Source organism: Thermobia domestica, chromosome 18, assembly GCF_964235325.1.
Source record: "Thermobia domestica chromosome 18, izTheDome1.hap1.1, whole genome shotgun sequence".
Lineage (NCBI taxonomy): Eukaryota > Metazoa > Arthropoda > Insecta > Zygentoma > Lepismatidae > Thermobia > Thermobia domestica.
The window spans coordinates 130,691,187-130,711,883 of NC_137471.1; the positions used below are offsets into that span (position 1 = coordinate 130,691,187).

The window sequence follows — 20,697 nt, forward strand, 5'->3', positions numbered from 1 at the left end:
GTTAAATCTGAAGACATATATCTCCCTCCACTCCATATAAAACTTGGCCTCATGAAATCATTTGTGGTTGGAATAGACAAGATTGGAGCTGGATTTTAGTATTTGACCATAAATTTTCGAATCTCAGCGCTAACAAAGTGAAGGCTGGTGTGTTTGTCGACACTCAGATAAGAGATCTAATGCGGGATCATAACTTTGATGCAGCGCTTAGCCCTCTTGAGCTGCATTGTTGGGTATCATTTAAGAGTTTGTGTTACGGTTTCTTAGAAAAGACAAAGGATGAGAACTACAAAAACACTCTTGAGCAACTTGTTGAATAATTAGAGAAAGCATGCATACAACATGTCGCTGAAAATTCACTTTCTACACAGTCATCTAGACTTCTTTCCACCGAATCCCGGCGAGGTAAATGATGAGTATGGCGAAAAGTTTCACTAAACAATAGCAGCAATGGAAAGACGTTACCAAAGTGGATGGAAACCGAATATGCTTGCGGACTATTGTTGGGGATTGTTTAGGGACACCGAAGACACCCACAGGAAGAAGGTCAAATGGAAAACAATGAACTAGGTGAATCATATGTAGTGTTCTTTGATCACATATATATATATTTCTGTATCACAATGTGAACATGCATATTGTACAAACATTTTTTTGTTTACTCGAGTTAACCATTTTTTCTCGCGTAGTAAACAACATTCTCTATGACTCTTTTAATATAATGAATGTATTGGATATGTGCTACTGAGCTTATGTGTGAGTATCATAAGTGTAAGTGTTGCAAACTTTAAATTTTCCTTCCTTTTTTAAATTACTTTCACACTGTTTTAGTCCCTTTGTGTTTGAGATATCTCTTTGAGTTTTTAATATGGCACACCTGAATGTGTGGGATATGGGTTACTGAGCTTATGTTTGCGTAGCATAACTGTTAGTGTTGCAAACTTCTCTAATTTTTTAAAAAATAAAACGCTTTTCCCAGTTTCCAATATTTTGCTTCTTTTTGTACTGCAGATTGAGCGCGATGGGTAATAAATGTTTACCGTTGGAATGTGTGTTCCATGCCCTTTCCAAGGAGGTGTCATTTGTTATTCTGGGATAGTTAGGAAAGGAGCAGAAAGACTTCAAGCCTGCCCTTCTGCGATTTCCTTAAAATTTTAGCCAAAATCTATTTTTTCTGACATTATTTCAAAATCTGATAGTGCAGGATCAAAATTAAGATTAGATTCGTTTTCAGCAGCTCGAAATCTATAAAGAACGCCTGCTTTCATGTAGAGAAATTTTTTGAAGTTGAATTTTGTCGAACAGTCTAATTTCTTCGTGTGATCCGCACTTGGCATTTTTATTCACTGAGGAGTTTTCTATATAAAATATTGTTTCAGTTTCAGAACCGATAAATAAACCAATACAAGATTTGGATCATGGAGTTAGAGTGAAAAGTAATATTCAAGGCGGTGACCCACACAGCAATGAAATATTTTCAAAACGTTTCTAAAACGTACCATCATTTTCCTTCAGAAAATGTATCCTACTTCCCTTAAGGAAATATATTCCATATGTTGTTGAAAACATTTTCCAAATAATACTGAAAATATTTTCGCAATATACTCAAAAACATTGTAGAAATATTTTATACGCCGTTAGAAAAGTTTTCCAAAAAATGTTTTCTGTACCATTTCCACACATTACTGAAAATGTATTTGAAACGTTTTATACAATGTTAACGGAATGGTTTTTAAAATGTTTCGCATGGAATATTTTAAAATCATTTGCCAATAACACTGAAAATCATTTGTCTAAAATAAAGAAATTTTTTCTAAATATTTTTACAATGTATTGGGTACTTAGTTGAAATGTTTTCTGAAGATTTCTAATCCATTTTTAACAAAAATTAATGTTCTGTAAAATAATAATTTTAAAATATTTTCCACTCATACCAAAAAATATTTTCTATACATGACAAAAAATATTTAGTGAATATTTTCCGTACATCACAGAAAATATTTACTGAACATTTTCTGTGCATCACAGAAAATATTTAGAGAATATTTTCTGTACATGACAAAATATTTAGAGAACATTTTCTGTACATGACAAAATATTTAGAGAATATTTTCTGTACAAGACAGAAAATATTCAGAGAATATAAGGTAGACATATCAAAAACATTTTCAAATTATTTTCCTTGGTGTTTTGAAACAGTAGAAAATGTTTAGAAAATATTAAACTAGTTTCAGATATGAATTTGTGCTAAGAAAGAAAATATTTACGATTCATTTTTCAAATAGCAATTGATATGTTTTTGATTTGTTATTGTATTTAGTTTCAGAACGTACTTAAAATATTTTCTAACGAATTCTGGTTTTCACATAGAATATTTTAAATTCTTTCTGAATATTTTTTCGTCATTACCACGATAACACCTACAGTTTGCAATACATTTCTTTCTTCAATACTGAACAGTTTTCCAACTCTTGTAAGTTAAAATATCTGGATTTCATTTGTACAAATTGATGGAGTGGTAAAAGTCTGTGTATGTTGGAACCGGTTTAGAACATACGGAAACTTCTATCATCACGTAAATTTGTTGAAATAAATTCTCGTATTCTAACTTATAGGTTGAAGAAAGAAATGTATTTCGAACTGTCGGTGTTATGGTAGTAATGACGGAAAAATATTCAGAAAGAATTTAAAATATTTCTCTGCGAAAACCAGAAAATGTTAGAAAATACTTTAAGTACGTTCTGAAACTACATACAATAACAAATCAAAAACATATCAATTGCTATTTGAAAAATAAATCGTAAATATTTTCTTTGTTAGCACAAATTCGTCTGAAACTAGTTTAATATTTTCTTAACATTTGCTACTGCTACAAAACACCAAGAAAAGTAATTTGAAAATGTTTTTGATTTGTCTACCTTATATTCTCTGAATATTTTCTATCATGTACAGAAAATATTTTCTAAATATTTTGTCATGTACCCGGGATCCCTTAATATTACAAGGCGACACCGCAGGGGGCACTGTGCAATACAAGTGAAGAAAACTAAATTATCTCGGACACACATTCTATATCTATGCCAATATTCATTGAAAAATGATATGGAGGAACAATAACAATCGGAACAAATCACATGCATTTTGTGAAAAGTATTCTTAATGGAACTAAAAAAAATGCTATAGTACAGTTTCTTACAGAAGTATTAAAAATATACGAAACTTACAAACACGTGTATATAATGAGTTTTTCTTATAAAGAATCACTATAAAACGTGATTATATCACCATGAAACCATTTTATTGCACCATGACTCTTAACACAAGGACGACGTGGACCACTCAGATGTCCACAGTCGAGGTGTCTTAATTGTGCTCTTCGTTGTATGTTTTACACAACACTAAAACAGCTATTGTCGTGCGTAGAATAAATGACAGGGCACAAGGAAGACATCCCAGTTATCAACATGTGAGTGGTTCATGTCGTCCTTGTGTTGAAAGTCATGATGAAATAACTCGAGTATAAAGAAATCAGGTCTACTAAGCTAAAGTACATAATTACAAAAGGAAAGAAAATGCAAGACTGGACTAAGATTTGAACCTGTAACTTCAACTTACCGTGTCGATGCATTAACCACTAGGCTACTCACTGTTTCCGAATAGTCATTCATTCTACCACTCCTGAAGTCAGTGCTCAAGCAACCAGACCGCATTGACTATACCGCAACTTGTGAAGTACTTGGGCAGCCATTGTCTATACTACAGAACCCCACTGGTGGTAAGGTTTATACATGATAAATGGGGAAAATAACTCATTTTATATCATGTAAATATTTAATGCGATATACAATCGATAATTTCTTTGAGTTATCGTATATAATAGAGAAATTATCCTTAAAATGATCTAAATTCCACCATCCTACATTACTTATAATTACATAAACCGAAAGCCAAATAAAGGAATGAACCTTTAAAAGACAATACATAAAATAAAATCCTGTAGATTTATTGAGAATAATTACAGTAATAATGTATTAAATTTTACATAAAGTATACATTTGTAGTACACAATATATTCAATGTAAATACATAAACAAAAAGTCTATATTAATTTAAGTCTACTAATTGCATACCGTACATTAAAATAGTTTGAAATGTATATACACCTCATCAGTGTATCAATTTTAACAAGTTTTATTTAACATAAAAAAAAGCACACTTACTTTGTAAGAAAAGTTCGAACAGAGTTGCACCTTACAAACTCTTCCCCACACCCTAGTATTGTAGTTCAGAAGATGACTGTACCAATCACCGAAAACCAAGCAGCAGAATCATGCGTTTACTTACGTCCCCCCCCCCCCTCAACACAAAATAAGTTAAACTATTTCTTGAAAAGTTCTCTGTCACCTTCATCTAAGAATATATTTAGCGATACGAAATAGGTATATTATACATTACTTTAGGATCTGAAGTGTGATTTAACTGCCATAAATTAAAACTAAGCATAATATACCCGCAAATTAGCTTAAATGAGTACCATACACATCACACGAAGCGAGCTACGCCAATAAAAAAATCACAGTCAATAAGAATTAATTAGATCTTCAGTCTATATTTTTAAATTGGTGTTACGTTGACGCTATGAACTTTGGGCTTCCTATACTAAATGTATCTATGCCAAACACTCTATATATAAAACGTTTTTCGTCGAATCTGCAAATTGAGCAAGCCGCGCGCTAATGATGGGAGGCTGATGATAGTTTATCACATAGGAAGACACTGAAATGCTAGGTGAGTCACAACACTTTCTTCCTTTTTCTGGGATTCATCCTTACTTACGGTCAAATTTGGTACCGTCTATGTAGTACCTGTGTGCGGCGTACCTTGAAATCATCTCGGTTGATAGCCTCCAAACACAGTGGACTCCTAAAATAAACCAATTGTTGTAAAATTACTACTTGTAGCATGTGTGACAAAATTTAAAAACGAAAGATATCTCAGAATCAAGGTTAAGTCAAACGAAGCGTTTTATGCGGGTTTTTTATCTTACCTCAGGCTATCCAAAATACTAAAACATTGTTTCCTATACTTTTGGAAGTTATATAGTAAATATCTTAATAACTATCACTCAAATTTGGTACGCTGAATAAAGTTATAGTGTAAATATAGAATTGAAACTATGATCCAAACTTAAAATAATGATATTACAGAACACAATAAACTTAACTTAGGATGAAAATGGAAACTGTAGATGCATGTGTATTACTGAGCGAAGGAAGGAAAGTAACTCAGCTGGGTTACGAGTTTGACAGAGTTCATACACAGAAATCGTTCGGTGGTTTATATTTCCTGCTTCGACTTAAAAGATAAAGAAGATAAGCTCGCTTTAAAAAGAGTTAAAAAGAAAAAAAAGAACTTTTAAAAGATTTAATTTATTCTGAATTTTTGTTCAGTATTTGTAAATAAATAATGTAGAAAACCGACACAGAGCTTGCCCGCTGGACTCTGGTGCCCAAATCCCAACTCCGCTATATGCATGCCTGCCATAAAGTAATAGAGATATAAACTTTTTTTAAAAAGTGCAGATTAAGCCTAGCTTAATATTTAAATTTTTTTTTAACGATACCTACAGTATGGCGCTAAATTCGTCATACAAAAGCAGAGGAGTGTTTCCTGAGAGTAAAACAAACAAAAAAGTTCCAATAAACTTAGGGCGAGAAGCCCATCGTTCACGTGTTATAGTCTGCCGAAAACATGAAAAAATCAATTCTAAAGGTCCATAGCTCTAAAACTATGGGACCTACCAAAGTCGGGTCAAGACTTCACTTAGGAACGAATATGTGCTCTATCCAAAAATACATATTTTAGAATCCTAAGGTACTCACGCAACAATTTTTATGGAGGTAGTTGGAGAGTACTTTATATCATAGGCCCATAGTCAAACTCCCTCTATAAACATTGTTGTGGAAGCACCTTAGGATTCTGAAACACGCATTTTTGGATAGGGAAGTCTTGACCGGACCAAGGTAGGTCCCATAGTTTTGGAGCTATGAAACTTTAAAGTTCATTTTTTCATGATTTCATCAGCAGCCTATAACACATAAACGATGGATTTTCCGCCCTATGTTTATTGGATTTTTTTTTTTTTTTTTTTTAACTCTCAGGAATCACCCCTCTGCTTTTGTACACCGAATTTAGCGCCATACTGTATAAATTAATAAGGTAGAAGTATATGTGATCCTTCTCACTATGCTCACTTATAGATTTATCTTAAAGGCTAATGATAAATAACACCAGCCCTCTGCTCCTATACCACCCTGTGATACCGGAGCAGGACGTTTGGGCGCGAGACGTTTGGACGCAAAGCCGTATATCTAAATAGGTTAATCTACTTAAATGGGTTATAATGTACTTCAAAAATAGAAACCGGATGATTACGTACTAAAAGCCTTAAAAATAGGCATTAATATCACTAAAACTCAAAAAATAACTGCACAACCTAAAATTAAAAAGTTCGGAAAGGTTAAATTTGATCCACATTTTCTTTAAAATGCCATGGCAAACAGTCACTGAAAGTCTCAGTTGCAACAAATGCTTAATTTAGTTCTATTTTTTTTTTTTTTTTGTGTGTGTGTGTGTATAGTGCAGAAAAAAATGGGTCTAATTATTTTGTTTTTAGAATGATATATCCTAATTTCAGGAAAATCGGAGACAATGACCTGCAGAAATATTTTTCAGCATGAATCTATATTGGGCTAAAATAAAATTTGCTGTAGGCATCCTACAACACCCCAAAGTAAACTTCTGTGAAGTTATCTTTACAATATCTCTAACGTAAAGGATATTCATAACTTCATAGCAATTCATTACACTGCATTACTGCTTATTACTACGTATTTGCAACACAGATAATTGGAAAGGAAACAACAGTGTAATCTAATATACCTATTGAATAATTTGCTTTATCTTATGTTACAATTACCATGACATTAACATTCCATGACGGAATTATGGGCCAAATCCAGCATTATTCTGCAATGTCAACAGTTTCAAAATTCTGTACGGCGAATTCTTTTATCAGCTTGAATATATTTTCTTCTTTCAGTTCAGTTGATTTTGAGTTTAACGTCCCGTGAACAGCGAGGCTATACACAACGTGAACCTACTGATTAACGTGGAATCCGAACCACGACGTGAGCTCTCGTCGGGAATTTTCTTCTTTTCTTGGGCGGATCGTCTTCTTGAAGCATTGTCTCGTGTCCTGCTTCTCTTTTTCCTTCGAAATGCATCAATAAAGCGCCAAATCAACCAATGTCGTTCCTTTACGTTCGATATATTATAAAGAACAGAAGTTTGTTTATTTTGGGGTGTCATCGGCTGCCTACAGTAAATTCTATTTGACCCATTCTTCCTATTTAAATGTATAGTTAGTGCCTATTTCTATGAAAATTTATTAATATTATAGTGTCTCAACTTTCTATCAATACAATAGTCTCAACTATATGGTTTAATGGGTATATCGAATAATAATAATAAAACATTCAATAAATACTCACTTCCTGAACTACCCAATACATAGCATAAAGAACAGCTATGTTCATTCCAAAACCAGCTCGTAATCATTTTTTCTGATCTCTCGGAACAGGTCAGTGCTTAATAAACATTTCTTACGTTTTGTACCATGTGTTTTAATAATCTATTATAGAAAAAGAAAATGCAAAAAATTAAAATATGTACAGTACTTTACAAATTCTAAGTCACATCTTTATAGTAACTAAAAATTAATGAGAAATGTACATTGTTTTTAACTTAAATTAGATATCTGAGTTCCAATTGAGGCAAAAATAAATAATAAAATTGTACCATCGCCATCTCAGATATGGTTCAAACTTTTTTTTTAATAGGAACTAGACATGTTTTTAAGGGGCTTTTTTTTTTTTTGGTCGAAAAAAAATTCCCAACAAGTAATGGGCCATCGAGGACGGGGAGTACAATTCATGAATTGTAGAAAACGTGGAAAATGGTCAAATTCGGAGCCTCACAATTCAGCAATGGAGACATATAGAGTTACAATTCTTGTTGTGGTATGCACATAGGGATATGAATAAACTATATTTTATTATAGTTTGGTTTGCGCATGCGTATCTTTAAGTACATAAATTAACAAATGAACGTAAGTTTTTGTGAAAAGTCGAAGTTTATGCTTTTTTTCGAGCACTTCCGGTTCGAATTTTAAATTCTGTTTTCACGGTTGGTAAGACCTAGTTACCCGCTCCCCCCCCCAAAAAAAAAGTATCGCTTCTGTGTGCAACCGTTTTATCGCAAAAAATTCGAGAAATCGTCAAATTTTCAAAATCGTCATTTTCTCGAAAACATCATAATTTCAAATTCTTAAATTTTGTCAGATGGTTCAACTGTACATGAATAATAAACACACCAAATAGCATTCTCGACCAATGCTTCATGAATGAACTACAGCCTTTTTAAGTTAGCGAACTTTCGTTAACTTTGAAGTCACAGCTTGCAAAAATGAAAGTGGAAAAAAATGCTACCGCAAAGCACCGTGTAAAATTTCAAGATAAAAATTCCATTTTACTGCATGTGGACTTCGCTTAAATTGGACTGTTATTCTGCAAAGGGAAGTTCAGAGTGATCACTGGAGAAACGAGCAAATCTCCTTTACGGGAGTGATATATTATTATGAAACAACTGACAGTTTTGCCATAATAAGCGATGACAAAACACACGATTCGGCTCGTACTCATAGCCATGAATAAGATTCTAAAAATACTCGAAGAAAAGCGAAAATATGCGTTATAGAAAAAGGTTCGAGTACGTGAAAATAAGTGTCTACAATTTAATAAACCGTTTCAGTGATTTCTGATGGTGCTGCATTCCACTTTAAAAATTGCTTTCAGATGTTCAAGATGCAGACAGGTCCGATAAAGGAGTGGCTTTTCAGTGAAACCGGCCGTGGTAAGGGTCTCTGCGACGTATTGGGGAGAGGGGGGATAAGAATGTGGCAACACGGGAAAACGAAAAACAGATTCACAGTATTAAACCAGCAGAAAAATTCGTGTGTATAGTGCAAGTACCAACTTCGGGTATTACTCTCGTCTTGTTGCCAAAAACCGAATTCGACAATTAAAAAAAAAAAAAAGTGGGAAAGTGTGCGACCGGTAACTGGTATTTACCGAAGTCATCTTTGGCTTTTATGACAGTAACGGGTCACTATGGACTAACTTCATGCTTTCCCCAAAATCGAGCTTCTGCAATTCAAAGTGTAGATTTAAGAAATTTGCAAAAATTAACTTTTGTTACATACATATATAATAACCAGTGATGGATAGCAGAAATATTATCAATAAATCAAATATTACATGAAATTGCAGTGTTCTTTGTGTTTCCAGGAGGCGCGGTGGCTCACTGGTAGAGCGTTCACCTCCGGTGCTTGGGGTCCTTGGTTCGATCCCACCTTGCGCCGTGTGGACTTTGTGGTGGACAAACACCGTGCTGGTGGGTTTTTCGGGGTTCTCCCGTTTCCTCTCACTTTCTTCATTCCGCCATTTCACTCATTTCTCATAATCACTGTCTCCTTTAGCCTAACCGGCATAAACGTGGGACGTAAAACTCCCAAGATTTCATTTCATTATTTTTTCTTTGTTTCCACATGCACCTTCAACAGGGTACAGGTTTCCAGAAGAGAATAAGAGAAGAGAATATAAGTGTTTTGTGACTATCGACAACGTGCTACGAGTTGTGAGTGCACCTACACCTATTGGAGCATCTGCCATGGTTACATGCTATTAGCGAAGAAGACACTAAGTAAGCAAATAATTACTTCAGAGTGGAAAAAAATCAGTGAAACTTTGTTTTGTAATCGTAATTTACACCTCAGGTTACATCGGTTTAAGAAAACGGAGAAGGGGAGGCTCATCTTATTATTTGAGAGAGCCTTTTTGATCAAAATAATAAAAAGGAGCCAGGAAAAACTTTTATTCTTTATTTAATGAATGTGAACCACAAACATCATCAAATTGTTGCACTTTCATTGTTTTCAGTGTTACCAACGGTGATATTGAAGTTAATGAAACTTCGCTAACTTCAAGAGGCTGTAGTTCATTCACGAAGCATTGGTCGACAATGCTATTTGGGGTGTTTATTATTCATGTAAAGTTGAACAATTTGACAACATTTCAGGATTTTAAATTATGGTGATTTCGAGAAAGGTGATTTTTGAAAATTTGACGGTTTCTCGAATTTTTTTGCGACAAGACGGTTGCACACACAAGCAATACAATTTTTTTTTTTTTTACCAACCGTACCAACCAGGTCTTACCAACCGTAAAATAGAATTTTAAAATTCGAACCGGAAATGCTCGACGCAAACTTCGACTTTCGAGATAAACTTACGTTCATTTGTTAATTTATGTACCAAAAGATACGCATGCGCAAACCAAACTATAATAAAATATATTTTATTTATATCCCTATGTACACTCATGTCCAAAATGATTGTCGCATATCTATAACTGTCTTGTAAGAATATAATTTGATAATGATTTTGCAGGGTACTATTAATACTGATACTACATGTATAATCGGGAAATGTATATTCGTAGTAAATTTCAGAAGAAAAGAATTACAAACCCGAAAATTAGAATGAGTAAAACAAAATGTTGCTAAATGGACAAGAAAGTTTTATTTTCGTTTTATTGTTCTTATTTACTGCTCTTTTGACATGAAATTTGCCACATACATCGTCTTTCCCGATTATACACATACTAACATTATAAGAAATACCGGACGAATTCGTTATCAAATTATATTCCCACAACAACATATTTATAGACATGCGACAATAATTTTTGTCATGAGTGTACATACCACAACAAGAATTATAACTATCTGTCTCCATAGCTGAATGATGAGGCTACGAAGTTTACCATTTTCCACGTTCTCTAAAATTCGTAAATTGTACTTCCCGTTTTGATGGCCCATTTACTTGGCGGGAAAATCTTTTCCGACAACAAAAAATACGGGTCATTTAAAAAACATGTCTAGTTGCTATAAAAAAAAGTTTCAACAATATCTGAGATGGTGATGGAATTTTTTTTGGCTGACTTGAAATGGAAGGCGCAAACCATTATTTATGTTATTTATACGTTGATTCATTTTGCAATAGCAATCTACATGTAACTGTATATCGGAACCTTATATATATTATAATATTTATCATAGGTAGAAGTACGTAATACGTAATGCATAGTACTCCGTAAGGAAGCTATTATGAACTCAAGGCATTATGTAAAGTGATGATGCAGAACCACAGGAGTGAAGTAAAGCTCTATTAGATGTAAGGCATAGTTGTATGGGATATAAAATTTTTACACTACCCTCGGTTACGTGCATATCCACCGTCGCTGACATGCCCGCTCCATACGGAAGCACACCAAGCTCATCCTGCTACGCCCTTGTGCTCACTCTGTTAATAATATTCGTGCTTTTCAGTGGCTATCTAGCACTGGTTGGTTCGTATTTTTCGCACTGTCGTTCTATCATTGTTTTTTTTTTTTTTTTTTCATGGTAATCTTTACTTTCAATTTTCAATACATATATTTGCGCCTGATTTACATAAGAGTTGTACTTCTGCACTTCTGAAGCACGGAGTTAAGTTGTTCTAAAGGAGAATATATTTTCGGAAAGAACAGGTTACAAATACAAAACATACCTAAAATATAAAAACTTACTCTTTTCTTTATCATAGCACTATTGTATTCTAGATTCCTCGCCCAACTAAATGAGGATTTCACTTACGAAGTATCAATAACACTAAAACTGTATTCTGTAACCATAGCCGCCCGCTGCAGGGAGCACTTGCTTTAGCAATGGATTTTCCTAATTAGTATTAAAATATGCTAAATTTTTTTATTCACACACAACAGTTAGTGAAGTTAGCAGTGAGTTGTAATAATTGTTATTTTACATTAAATATTATGTGGTTCTAGGTATTTGTATCCGCGTCTTTGCTTGTATGTCGGTAATTTTCCCCACTTCCCCCTGTAAAAAAATCCTGTGGGAGTTACTATGTCTACATTTCCCTTTAAAATTCGCTTATATACTACATATACATCTATATAGCAACTAATTTTTAATAAAGATGAATATATTTATGATTACGCCAACCACACGATTAAATTAATCGAGAGCCGTAATTAGTATACACTACTTTAATTGGTTAGTGCATCGCATACACGACAACGACAACTAGCATATCTGAGGATGTTTCATACTGTGACCAGAAAAATTTACTTCGAAATATCCCATACTGCAGCTAATTTAATATTATATAAGCATTTCGATACTCGAAAAGAAAGATCAATTGAGACGTGTTAATTTATCCTGAATAACTGAGTCCTGCAACCAAGGAAGAGGGGTTAAAATAACTAATTGTCTATAACAGCCCAAGTACCGGCAATAATTAAGTGCAATGAGCAATTACAAAGACGAGACGGCTATTTTTACCGCAAAACTGTACAGCTGTTATTCCTTTTGCTTAATGTAACCAAGTAAGTTGGTTAACACCTTTTGACAATTTTCTTGGTAACTAAAGGTGAGAAGGTATAGCGTCATTAGCTTCCCGCACTTGGACCTGCTCGTCACTGGGGGTGTGGTAAGAGGATAGCAAATCACCAGCCACCATTCACTGCGCTCAGCGAGCCACGAGTAACCAAGCTGGCAACTCCCCATAAACGTCACTACAACTTTTCACGGGAAAGCAACGACGTTATACCTTCCGTACTATAGTAATCCAGGAAAAGGCAAAGTGTAGTATCACTGAGTACTACTCGGTTACTATTCGGCTACACGACTTCTAGCGTAGTTTTAACCGAAATTCGACTATCAGCAGCTAAGTTATCATTTAATTCTTACTGTGCACACGAAAAGAAAAAAAAAAAAAAGTTCATATGAACCCGTGGTCAAACGTCTATAGTTACAGGCTGCCGAAAACGTGCGAAAAGGAAATTTAGAGGTCCAGAGTTCCACTACTGTGAGACCGATCCCAGTCGAGTCAACACATTACTTAAGAGCTAGTACGTGCCCTATCCAAATATCCATATGTCAGAATCTTGCGGCACTTACACATTAACTTTTATAGAGCCAGTTGAGGAATACTCAGAAAAGTTGAAGTGCTCATAAACTGTCCATTGATACGCAAGCACCGCAGAATTTTGAAACATGGGTATCTGAATAGGGCACATACTAGTTCTTAAGTGATGTCTTCCTTGACTGCGCTCGGTCCCACACTGAAGCTATAGATTTTTAAAGTTTATTTTCTTATGTCTTCGACAGTCTATAGCTTCGAAAGTATGGACTTTTTACCACAGGCCCATATGAACTATTCCTTTGCTCTGATGTGACAAATCACCTCTGTAGGTTTGATGCTTTAAATTTTTTTACACCCTATATATATACCAGGGTTGGCTGGTTTAAACCAAGGTGGTTTAAACCAGCTGTTTTTTTTTAAAAAAAAAAACAACTGGTTTAAACCAAAAAACGAAAAATGTTCGTAAAAGTGTAAGTGTTTGTAAAATCTTGATGAACACACATTTGTGGGTTATCACGTTTCACTCCCATATATTATTCGTGTTATATTCAGACCTGAATTCCCCATTCATTACTCAAAAAGATTACACTACAAAAGCATTTTTTTTTTTAAGTTTATAAATGTTTGTGATTTTTTTGTAGTTGTTATTATTGTTATGTAATTGCAATCAAAGAAAAATTCTAAATATTGTTTCGTTTCAATGTTTACTATTGATAAAATACTTCGAAATGCCGTACTTTGTGTGTGTGTGTGGGGGGGGGGTCACACAGACCCCACGAGAGGCATTTAGTGAAATGAGAACTATTTTTGGTATCTATTTATGTATAAATGAGTCTGAGCCAAAGTGGACTCAAATAATTCGTATCTTTATTCACTTTTCTTACTGATATGCAAATTAAGTCGTTGTATTTCTTTAATTTGGACCAATAAAAGTCATTGTTAACTAACTTGAACTAAGGTAGTTCTGTACTCCGTAGTACTTAGAAATTGTCCATATGTAATTCTCTATAATAGTTTTACTTGTGCAACTGTTTATCTTTTTGCTCTTCCGAAATTACTCTTGACAATTATATCAAGAAGCATGTAAAGATCAGTTCAACGTATTTTTATCAGGATTCCTTCGTGAGTGAGTCGGCAGACGTATCGCATTTGTGGCCAATTAGTCCTGGTTCCGAGTTCAAATGGAGGACAATTTCTCTCGGATGTAACTCGAGAAGCGGTTTTTATTCCGCTTTAAGCTTATGTGACTCCTTCCAGCATAACCCGGTTGTTGCATAATAACATCAGGATGAAAAAAAACTTATTTCTGTCCATATATGATATGAATATATAGAGCAAATTATTTAAACCAAACAAACCTGGTTTAAACCAAAAAACCGTTTTTTTCTTTCCAATAAAAACCATGGTTTTTGCCAACCCTGATATATACTAATATAAAGAAACGTGGAGAAAGTTATATTGTTTACTGACATAACCAAGACATACGGTTAGTGACATAACCAAGAAGGCAGCAATCTTCTAGAACACAGGAACGTCTTCCCATTTAGCTGTAATAAAAACAGAAAACAACGTGCCCTGCGGGGCACTAACCCGTCTCCACTCGCTAACGTTCACTCGGCATCATTATGTGAATTAAATGTAGAACTTTGGTAAAGAAAGAAACCAATTATTACACTTTTAGCCAAAGCTCACGCTCACGCCTCAAGCTGCGGCTCACGCTCATCACGTTGTTCATCATAAACTCGCACAGCCTAGGATCGAACTAGGGATGCTGATGAAAGAATTGGTGAAAAGAAAATGTGGAGGGAAAAGAAAACTCACGCTCATCACCTTGTCCATCATAAACTCAAATACTCTAGGATCGAACTAGGTGCATTGAGAGATCTACTATTTAATACCGTGCCTACAGTCCCTCCACCCCCCAATTTCACACTCAGTTGAATAAACTGTGTCTGTGTAACGTAATTAACTGACAAATTACACTTGTTCTAATACAAAAAGAAGAAATGAATATCGTAATCTGAAAATACATAGTACTGCCCGCTGATCTAGTTACTAGTGTGTGTGCATTTCGGGCACGTAGTCTCACGTTCGATTCCCTGCGGGAGAGTACAAAAATGTAATTTCTTAATTATTTACGTTCATTCTTCATCCATCTCGTTTAGCATAAAGAGTATAACTATGGAACGTTATCTGAACATACATAGTTCACTAACCTTTTCTTTATCATGATCCCTTTCTATTTTTAGAGCTTGTCTTTCTTGCTTCAGCTTACATTCCATTTCTTCTTTCGACGTCTTAAGATCCCTCATGTTGCATTCCAGCACTTTGTTCCTCGCATGACAACTAGCTAGTTCCATTTCCGCTGTTTCTAACCTTTCAGCTAAAACTGAAAATATAATAATAAAAATAAATATTATCATTTCCCTAAATTTGCTTTCTATATAAGTATGTAAGAATTCTCAAAAAAGTATTGTGACCTGCTTACCCAACGCACCAGAAGTAAGCATTCTACAAATGAACCACCGTGATCCCCACGTCTTCTTTAGACTACATGGCATAAGCGTTAAGATATAAAACAAACGTTTCATTTGAAGTTTCACAACCCCAAGCAATAAAATTATTTCCGCCAGTTGAAGAAAGACACACGCAGCGTGTTCATTTTAACTTTTACGATAATTAACATAGAACAAACGAAAAACAAATAAACAAATGCCGTCGAATTGTAGAAGATTCGCTACGCTCGTTTCTATAATTAACAACTAAAACCACGATGCGTAACTAGATCAAACACAACAATAACTTGTCATCACTTATGGAAATTCCCTTTCTTGTGTATATATATATATATATATATATATATATATATATATATATATATATATATATATATATATATATATATATATATATAAATAAAAAGAACAGCCCGTTCTGCATTGTTACTACGCCTATATCTGTATTTTGACTTGTTAATTTTATTCAGCATAGTAACAGAACTCAAAGTGAAAGACAATATACGCCAGATAACAAGTAAAAGTATAAAGTACTGTCCTAGCTCCACATACTCAAATTCATTACATTTCAAATCTTTGATCAGTAAATTCAGTCTCAGCAACTAAAGTATTTCTTACGGGAAGAGTTATATTACTGAGCGAAAGACACTTTAGGAAGGCTTACTTGTTACGGGTGTAAATATGCGTTCAAAGGAATGCCATTGAAACGGTTGTGATATAAACACCAACCAACATGGGTATGTGGTTGCCACTAAAAACTACAAATGCTACATAACCGAGTCAGGACAGGAGCGCAACAAGGAATGGGGCAGCGTGAAGTTGCGTCCGTAAGGAATAAGTGCGTCAGCGAGGGTGCGTATGCGCGTAAGCTAATGATTACGTAAAGACTAAAATCATTATATATTGTTATTAATTACCAGCGTTGGCCAAAACCATGGTTTTTATTGGAAAAAACTTTTTTTGGGGGGGGGAGGTTTAAACTTTTTTTTGTTTGTTTGTTTAAACCAGTTTTTTGGTTTAAATAATTTACTCTATGTATTCATATTAAATATGGACAGAAATTAGTTTTTTTCCCCTTGGTGTTATTATGCAACAACAAGGTTATGCTGGAAGGGGTCACAAGCTTAAAGCGGAATCCAAACCGCTTCTCGACTTACATCCACGGGACCCCTTGATTAAAGGGTGGAAAGTAGATAAAAGTAATGCGGATGGTTTGATATGTGGAAACGTCACCATGAAGTTCACACGATTTAAAGCATTTTTCGTTTTTTTTTCTTTTTTTTTTTTTTTGGTTTAAACCAGTTGGTTTTTTTAAAAAAACCAGCTGGTTTAAACCAGCCAACCCTGTTAATTACACACTGCTCTCCTGAAATAAAAGTAGTACTCCTTTTGTAAATTTTGCAAATCTATACGGACCTAAAATAGTACATTCCCACGTACATGTAAACTAAAACAAATACATTACAATACAAATTAAAATCAAGTTGTATAACCTCTACTGTTACAAAAAATACATCCGCTCGTTCTGCCATAAATTACTACAGCACTCATCCCGGAAAGTTAAAATTTGACTCTGTTCAAGAATGTATATAAGTAATCAAAATATAAGGAATGTGAATATGGATGAAATAATCAGATGAAAATCGTAATCTGACGTGTAAGTTTTAAAACGTAATTCAAAGCGGGTGGAAAAAAATCATGATTTTTTAAAAAAAATCATTTTTGATGATTTTTTTTAAATCGATTTTTTTGATTTAAATCAAATCTTTCTCCTCGTATAATACAACTCGCGAACTGAAGAAAAAGCATTACAAATTAGTATTAAATGCCAATTATGCCATTTAAGTGAAAGTATTGGGGTTGAATTTTGAATTAATCCCCAATCGTTAACCTATATCAATCCCAAACAATGTTTCTTAGCTTTAAATTATGGCTTTTTTTTTTTTTTTTTGGTAAATTATAGACTTTTAGCCAAGCATCATCCCTATTTATCCTAGGATGATGGTTCATACCTCATTCTCTTCAGAATAGAACAGCCTTTAAAACGGTAACACTCACATTTTCCCTATCATGTCCCTGAAGCGGAAAATTTTGAGAGATGTCGGGATTTTTTTTTTTTTTTTTTCAAATTTTGATCCCCTCTGGACTCACTTGTGTTAACGCACAGATCTCAAAATCAACTGTTAAATACTAAGGGTGTACTAAATGTGTGTATAAAATTTCAAGCTTCTATCTTGAATAATAAGGGCGGGAAAAATATTTAACAATGAGCTAAGAACATCCTCACCATACCCCAGATGACACGGATGTGATATAAAAATTTCCTCAGACATCTTATTTATCCTAGAATAAAACAGTTTCAAACGGTACCATTCAAATGTGTCCATCGTGTAGGCTATCTGGGGCTGGAAAATCACGAAAAAACGGATTTTCTGTTAAGAAATATCCCCTTTTTTTTTTAACTTTTTACCCCTCTGTACCGCCTGTGTTTAAAGGCAACAATCTGAAACAAATCTGAAAAATACTAAGGGGTGAAGTGAATGAGTGTCCAAAATTTCAAACTTCTAGATACAAAAGTAAGCCCGCAAAAAATAATATCCCCGAATACCCCAGATTTCCGTATAAAACATGATCTCAGGTAACAGTTTACTGAAACATCCCTATTTATCCTAAGATCATGGTTCGTACATCATTCTCTTCGGAAAAGAACAGCCTTTCAGATGGTACCATTCATATATCTCCATCTTAGGCGGGGAAATCGCGAAGAAAGCTATTTTTTGTTAAAAAATATCTTTTTTTTTTTTTTTTTTTTTACATTTTCGCCCCTCTGGACCCCCCTGTTTTCACGCAGAGATCTGAAATCATCTAAAAAATACTAAGGGTGCACTGAACGAGTGTGCAGAATTTCAGTATTCTGAATGCAAAAAGTAGGCCCGCCAAAAAATAATAAAAATAGACACAAAAAATCTTTTTTTTTTTTTTTTTTAATTTATGACATCCTCACATCCTATGTCTCGACGCAGAGAGAAGTGAAAGCATATGTAACGTGCTCTACAATTCCTTCAATCTTGAAAAAACAAAGTAAAAAGCTTTACTGGTACTTTTTTAATCGAATAATAAAGATTTTATCCTATCACCTAAAAATAGGTGATATAATTTAAAAGTTGAAGCGTTAAGGAAAAAGTACAGCAACGCTTATTAAAGTGACACTTTTTTCCTCAAAAGTCACTGATATTTGGCAGGGGCATATTTTAAAGGAAATTGTAACTAGCTTGCGGCACGAAATACATAAATTTTGCCTAAAGTTATAAAGTCTAAACAAAACAACAACAACAACAACAAAAATCGGAGAGGGATAGGATACGCCGTATTATCTGGGAACAAATATATAGACGCACACACAAAAGAATCTTCGTCTTAAATGTCGATGGTGATTTCCCCGTTGGAATAGCTAACGATTTACAACATAAACCGTATGTTACGAAGAGAAGAAAACAGGATTGCCCTGTTACCCGTTCAAAACGGGATTTTCCCTAATCATCCTCTGCATGACACTTGTTTTCAAAGCTGTACATACTGTACATTTGAGTCTCATTGTATTATGATTATCATCTTCCATAAAATCGGAATAACAGAACAGAAACGGGACTTTACTTATTTTCACTTTAAATTATTTCGGAATTTGATTTAAATCAACGATTTTTATTTAAAAAATCAAGTGATTTAAATCAATCCACCCTGATTCAAAGTATACGCTTGTATTTACATACTGCACAAATAAGCCACCATGAACTCAAGTTATGAAGGCAATGTTCCAGTAAAAGACAACTTCTTAATTGCTTCTTATATGCGAGAATAAACCATTAAAATGTACAGGAGAAATATGTAAATTGTTCTATTTTTCAATATCACTCTTTACTCGCAGTCGCACCTACACTTTGCTGCCTCCTCTACCTTTACCGTTCTGATTCAGACAGCACTAGTGCTTGCTAGTTCCCACATAGCACGGGTCATTTTGAACTGTAGCATGGTGTATATCCGAACTCTACGACACTATATTTATTCGCACAAAGCTAAAGCCTTCCTAGACTGAATCTGCTTCGAGAAATGTAGCTCTTCACTTTGAAAATACTCTCTAAGCTAGTAAACAGTGAATTTTCCGATTAAAGAAGTTAACATAAATATTGGCCAGAATAAATCTGGGATATAGTATACAACAGGTCCTCATCATTTCCCGAGGACTCAGGAAGTTCAGTATTTTACGGATTATTCATTGAGGACCTAGCAACTTGAAAATGGGGTAACAAAGCGATTTTCATTTACTTATCGATTGAAACTTGTACATGACATACCACCATTTCTATACGTGGTGCAAGAGTTTGAACTATCCTCGAGTACGGTGCACTTTATGTGCGCCTCTGTAGTGCCCTTGTACTTTATATTTCACTATGTGTGTGTGGGGGGAGAAGGGACTTGAACGCATATTGCATGTCTTGTGCTCGTGGATAGTTCTTACTGTTGCATTACGTACAAACGTGATGGTATTTCATGTAGAAGTTGTAATAGCACACATAAGAAACGCAGATCACGGTGTTCTCATACTGCATATTCCAGTGTGAATACAACATGATCTGGGTTTCTTATGTGTTCTATTACCACTTGTACATGACATACCACCATTTCTGTACGTGGTGCAAGAGTAAGAACTATCCTCGAGTACGGAGCACGATGAGGAGCTGTTGTATACTATTACCTTATTCTGTACATTACGATTAATTTTATTCTCGCCTTATGTAACTGACCCCACATTTTATTACCCAAGCCTGGCCCTTACAATCAGGAACCTTAAATTAGAACAGAAAAGACGGTGCAGTTTTACTATACGGATCCACACATTGTAAAATGTACAGAAAAATTTTGGAAAGTGTTTAGGCCCTAATTTGCCCATTTTATGTTGAGAACAGAACCCAACGAATCCCTGGGGGGGGGGGGGAGCTTCTAACCTTTCTACTGCTACTCCTACTACTGCATACACTATGGATCCGGATAGTAAAACTGCACGGAATAGACTAATCT

The 20,697-nt window shown here is 34.5% G+C and overlaps 1 protein-coding gene across 2 annotated transcripts in view; it reads right to left on the reverse strand.

Annotated features, from left to right (window-relative positions):
- Nucleotides 1-20,697, reverse strand: part of LOC145675593 (uncharacterized) — a 46,060-nt gene that overhangs the window by 12,317 nt on the left and 13,046 nt on the right. Inside the window, exons 2-4 of one of the 2 annotated variants that reach the window (XM_081746122.1) lie at nucleotides 15,322-15,494; nucleotides 7,554-7,693; nucleotides 4,680-4,923 (exon numbers count right to left, since the gene is read on the reverse strand). The exons of the other annotated variant lie outside the window; for it this stretch is intronic. Coding sequence (XP_081602248.1) covers nucleotides 7,595-7,693; nucleotides 15,322-15,494 — 272 coding nt within the window. The 3' untranslated portion in view covers nucleotides 4,680-4,923; nucleotides 7,554-7,594. Of the gene's footprint in view, nucleotides 1-4,679; nucleotides 4,924-7,553; nucleotides 7,694-15,321; nucleotides 15,495-20,697 lie in introns of those variants that run through there. 2 annotated transcript variants of the gene reach the window in all.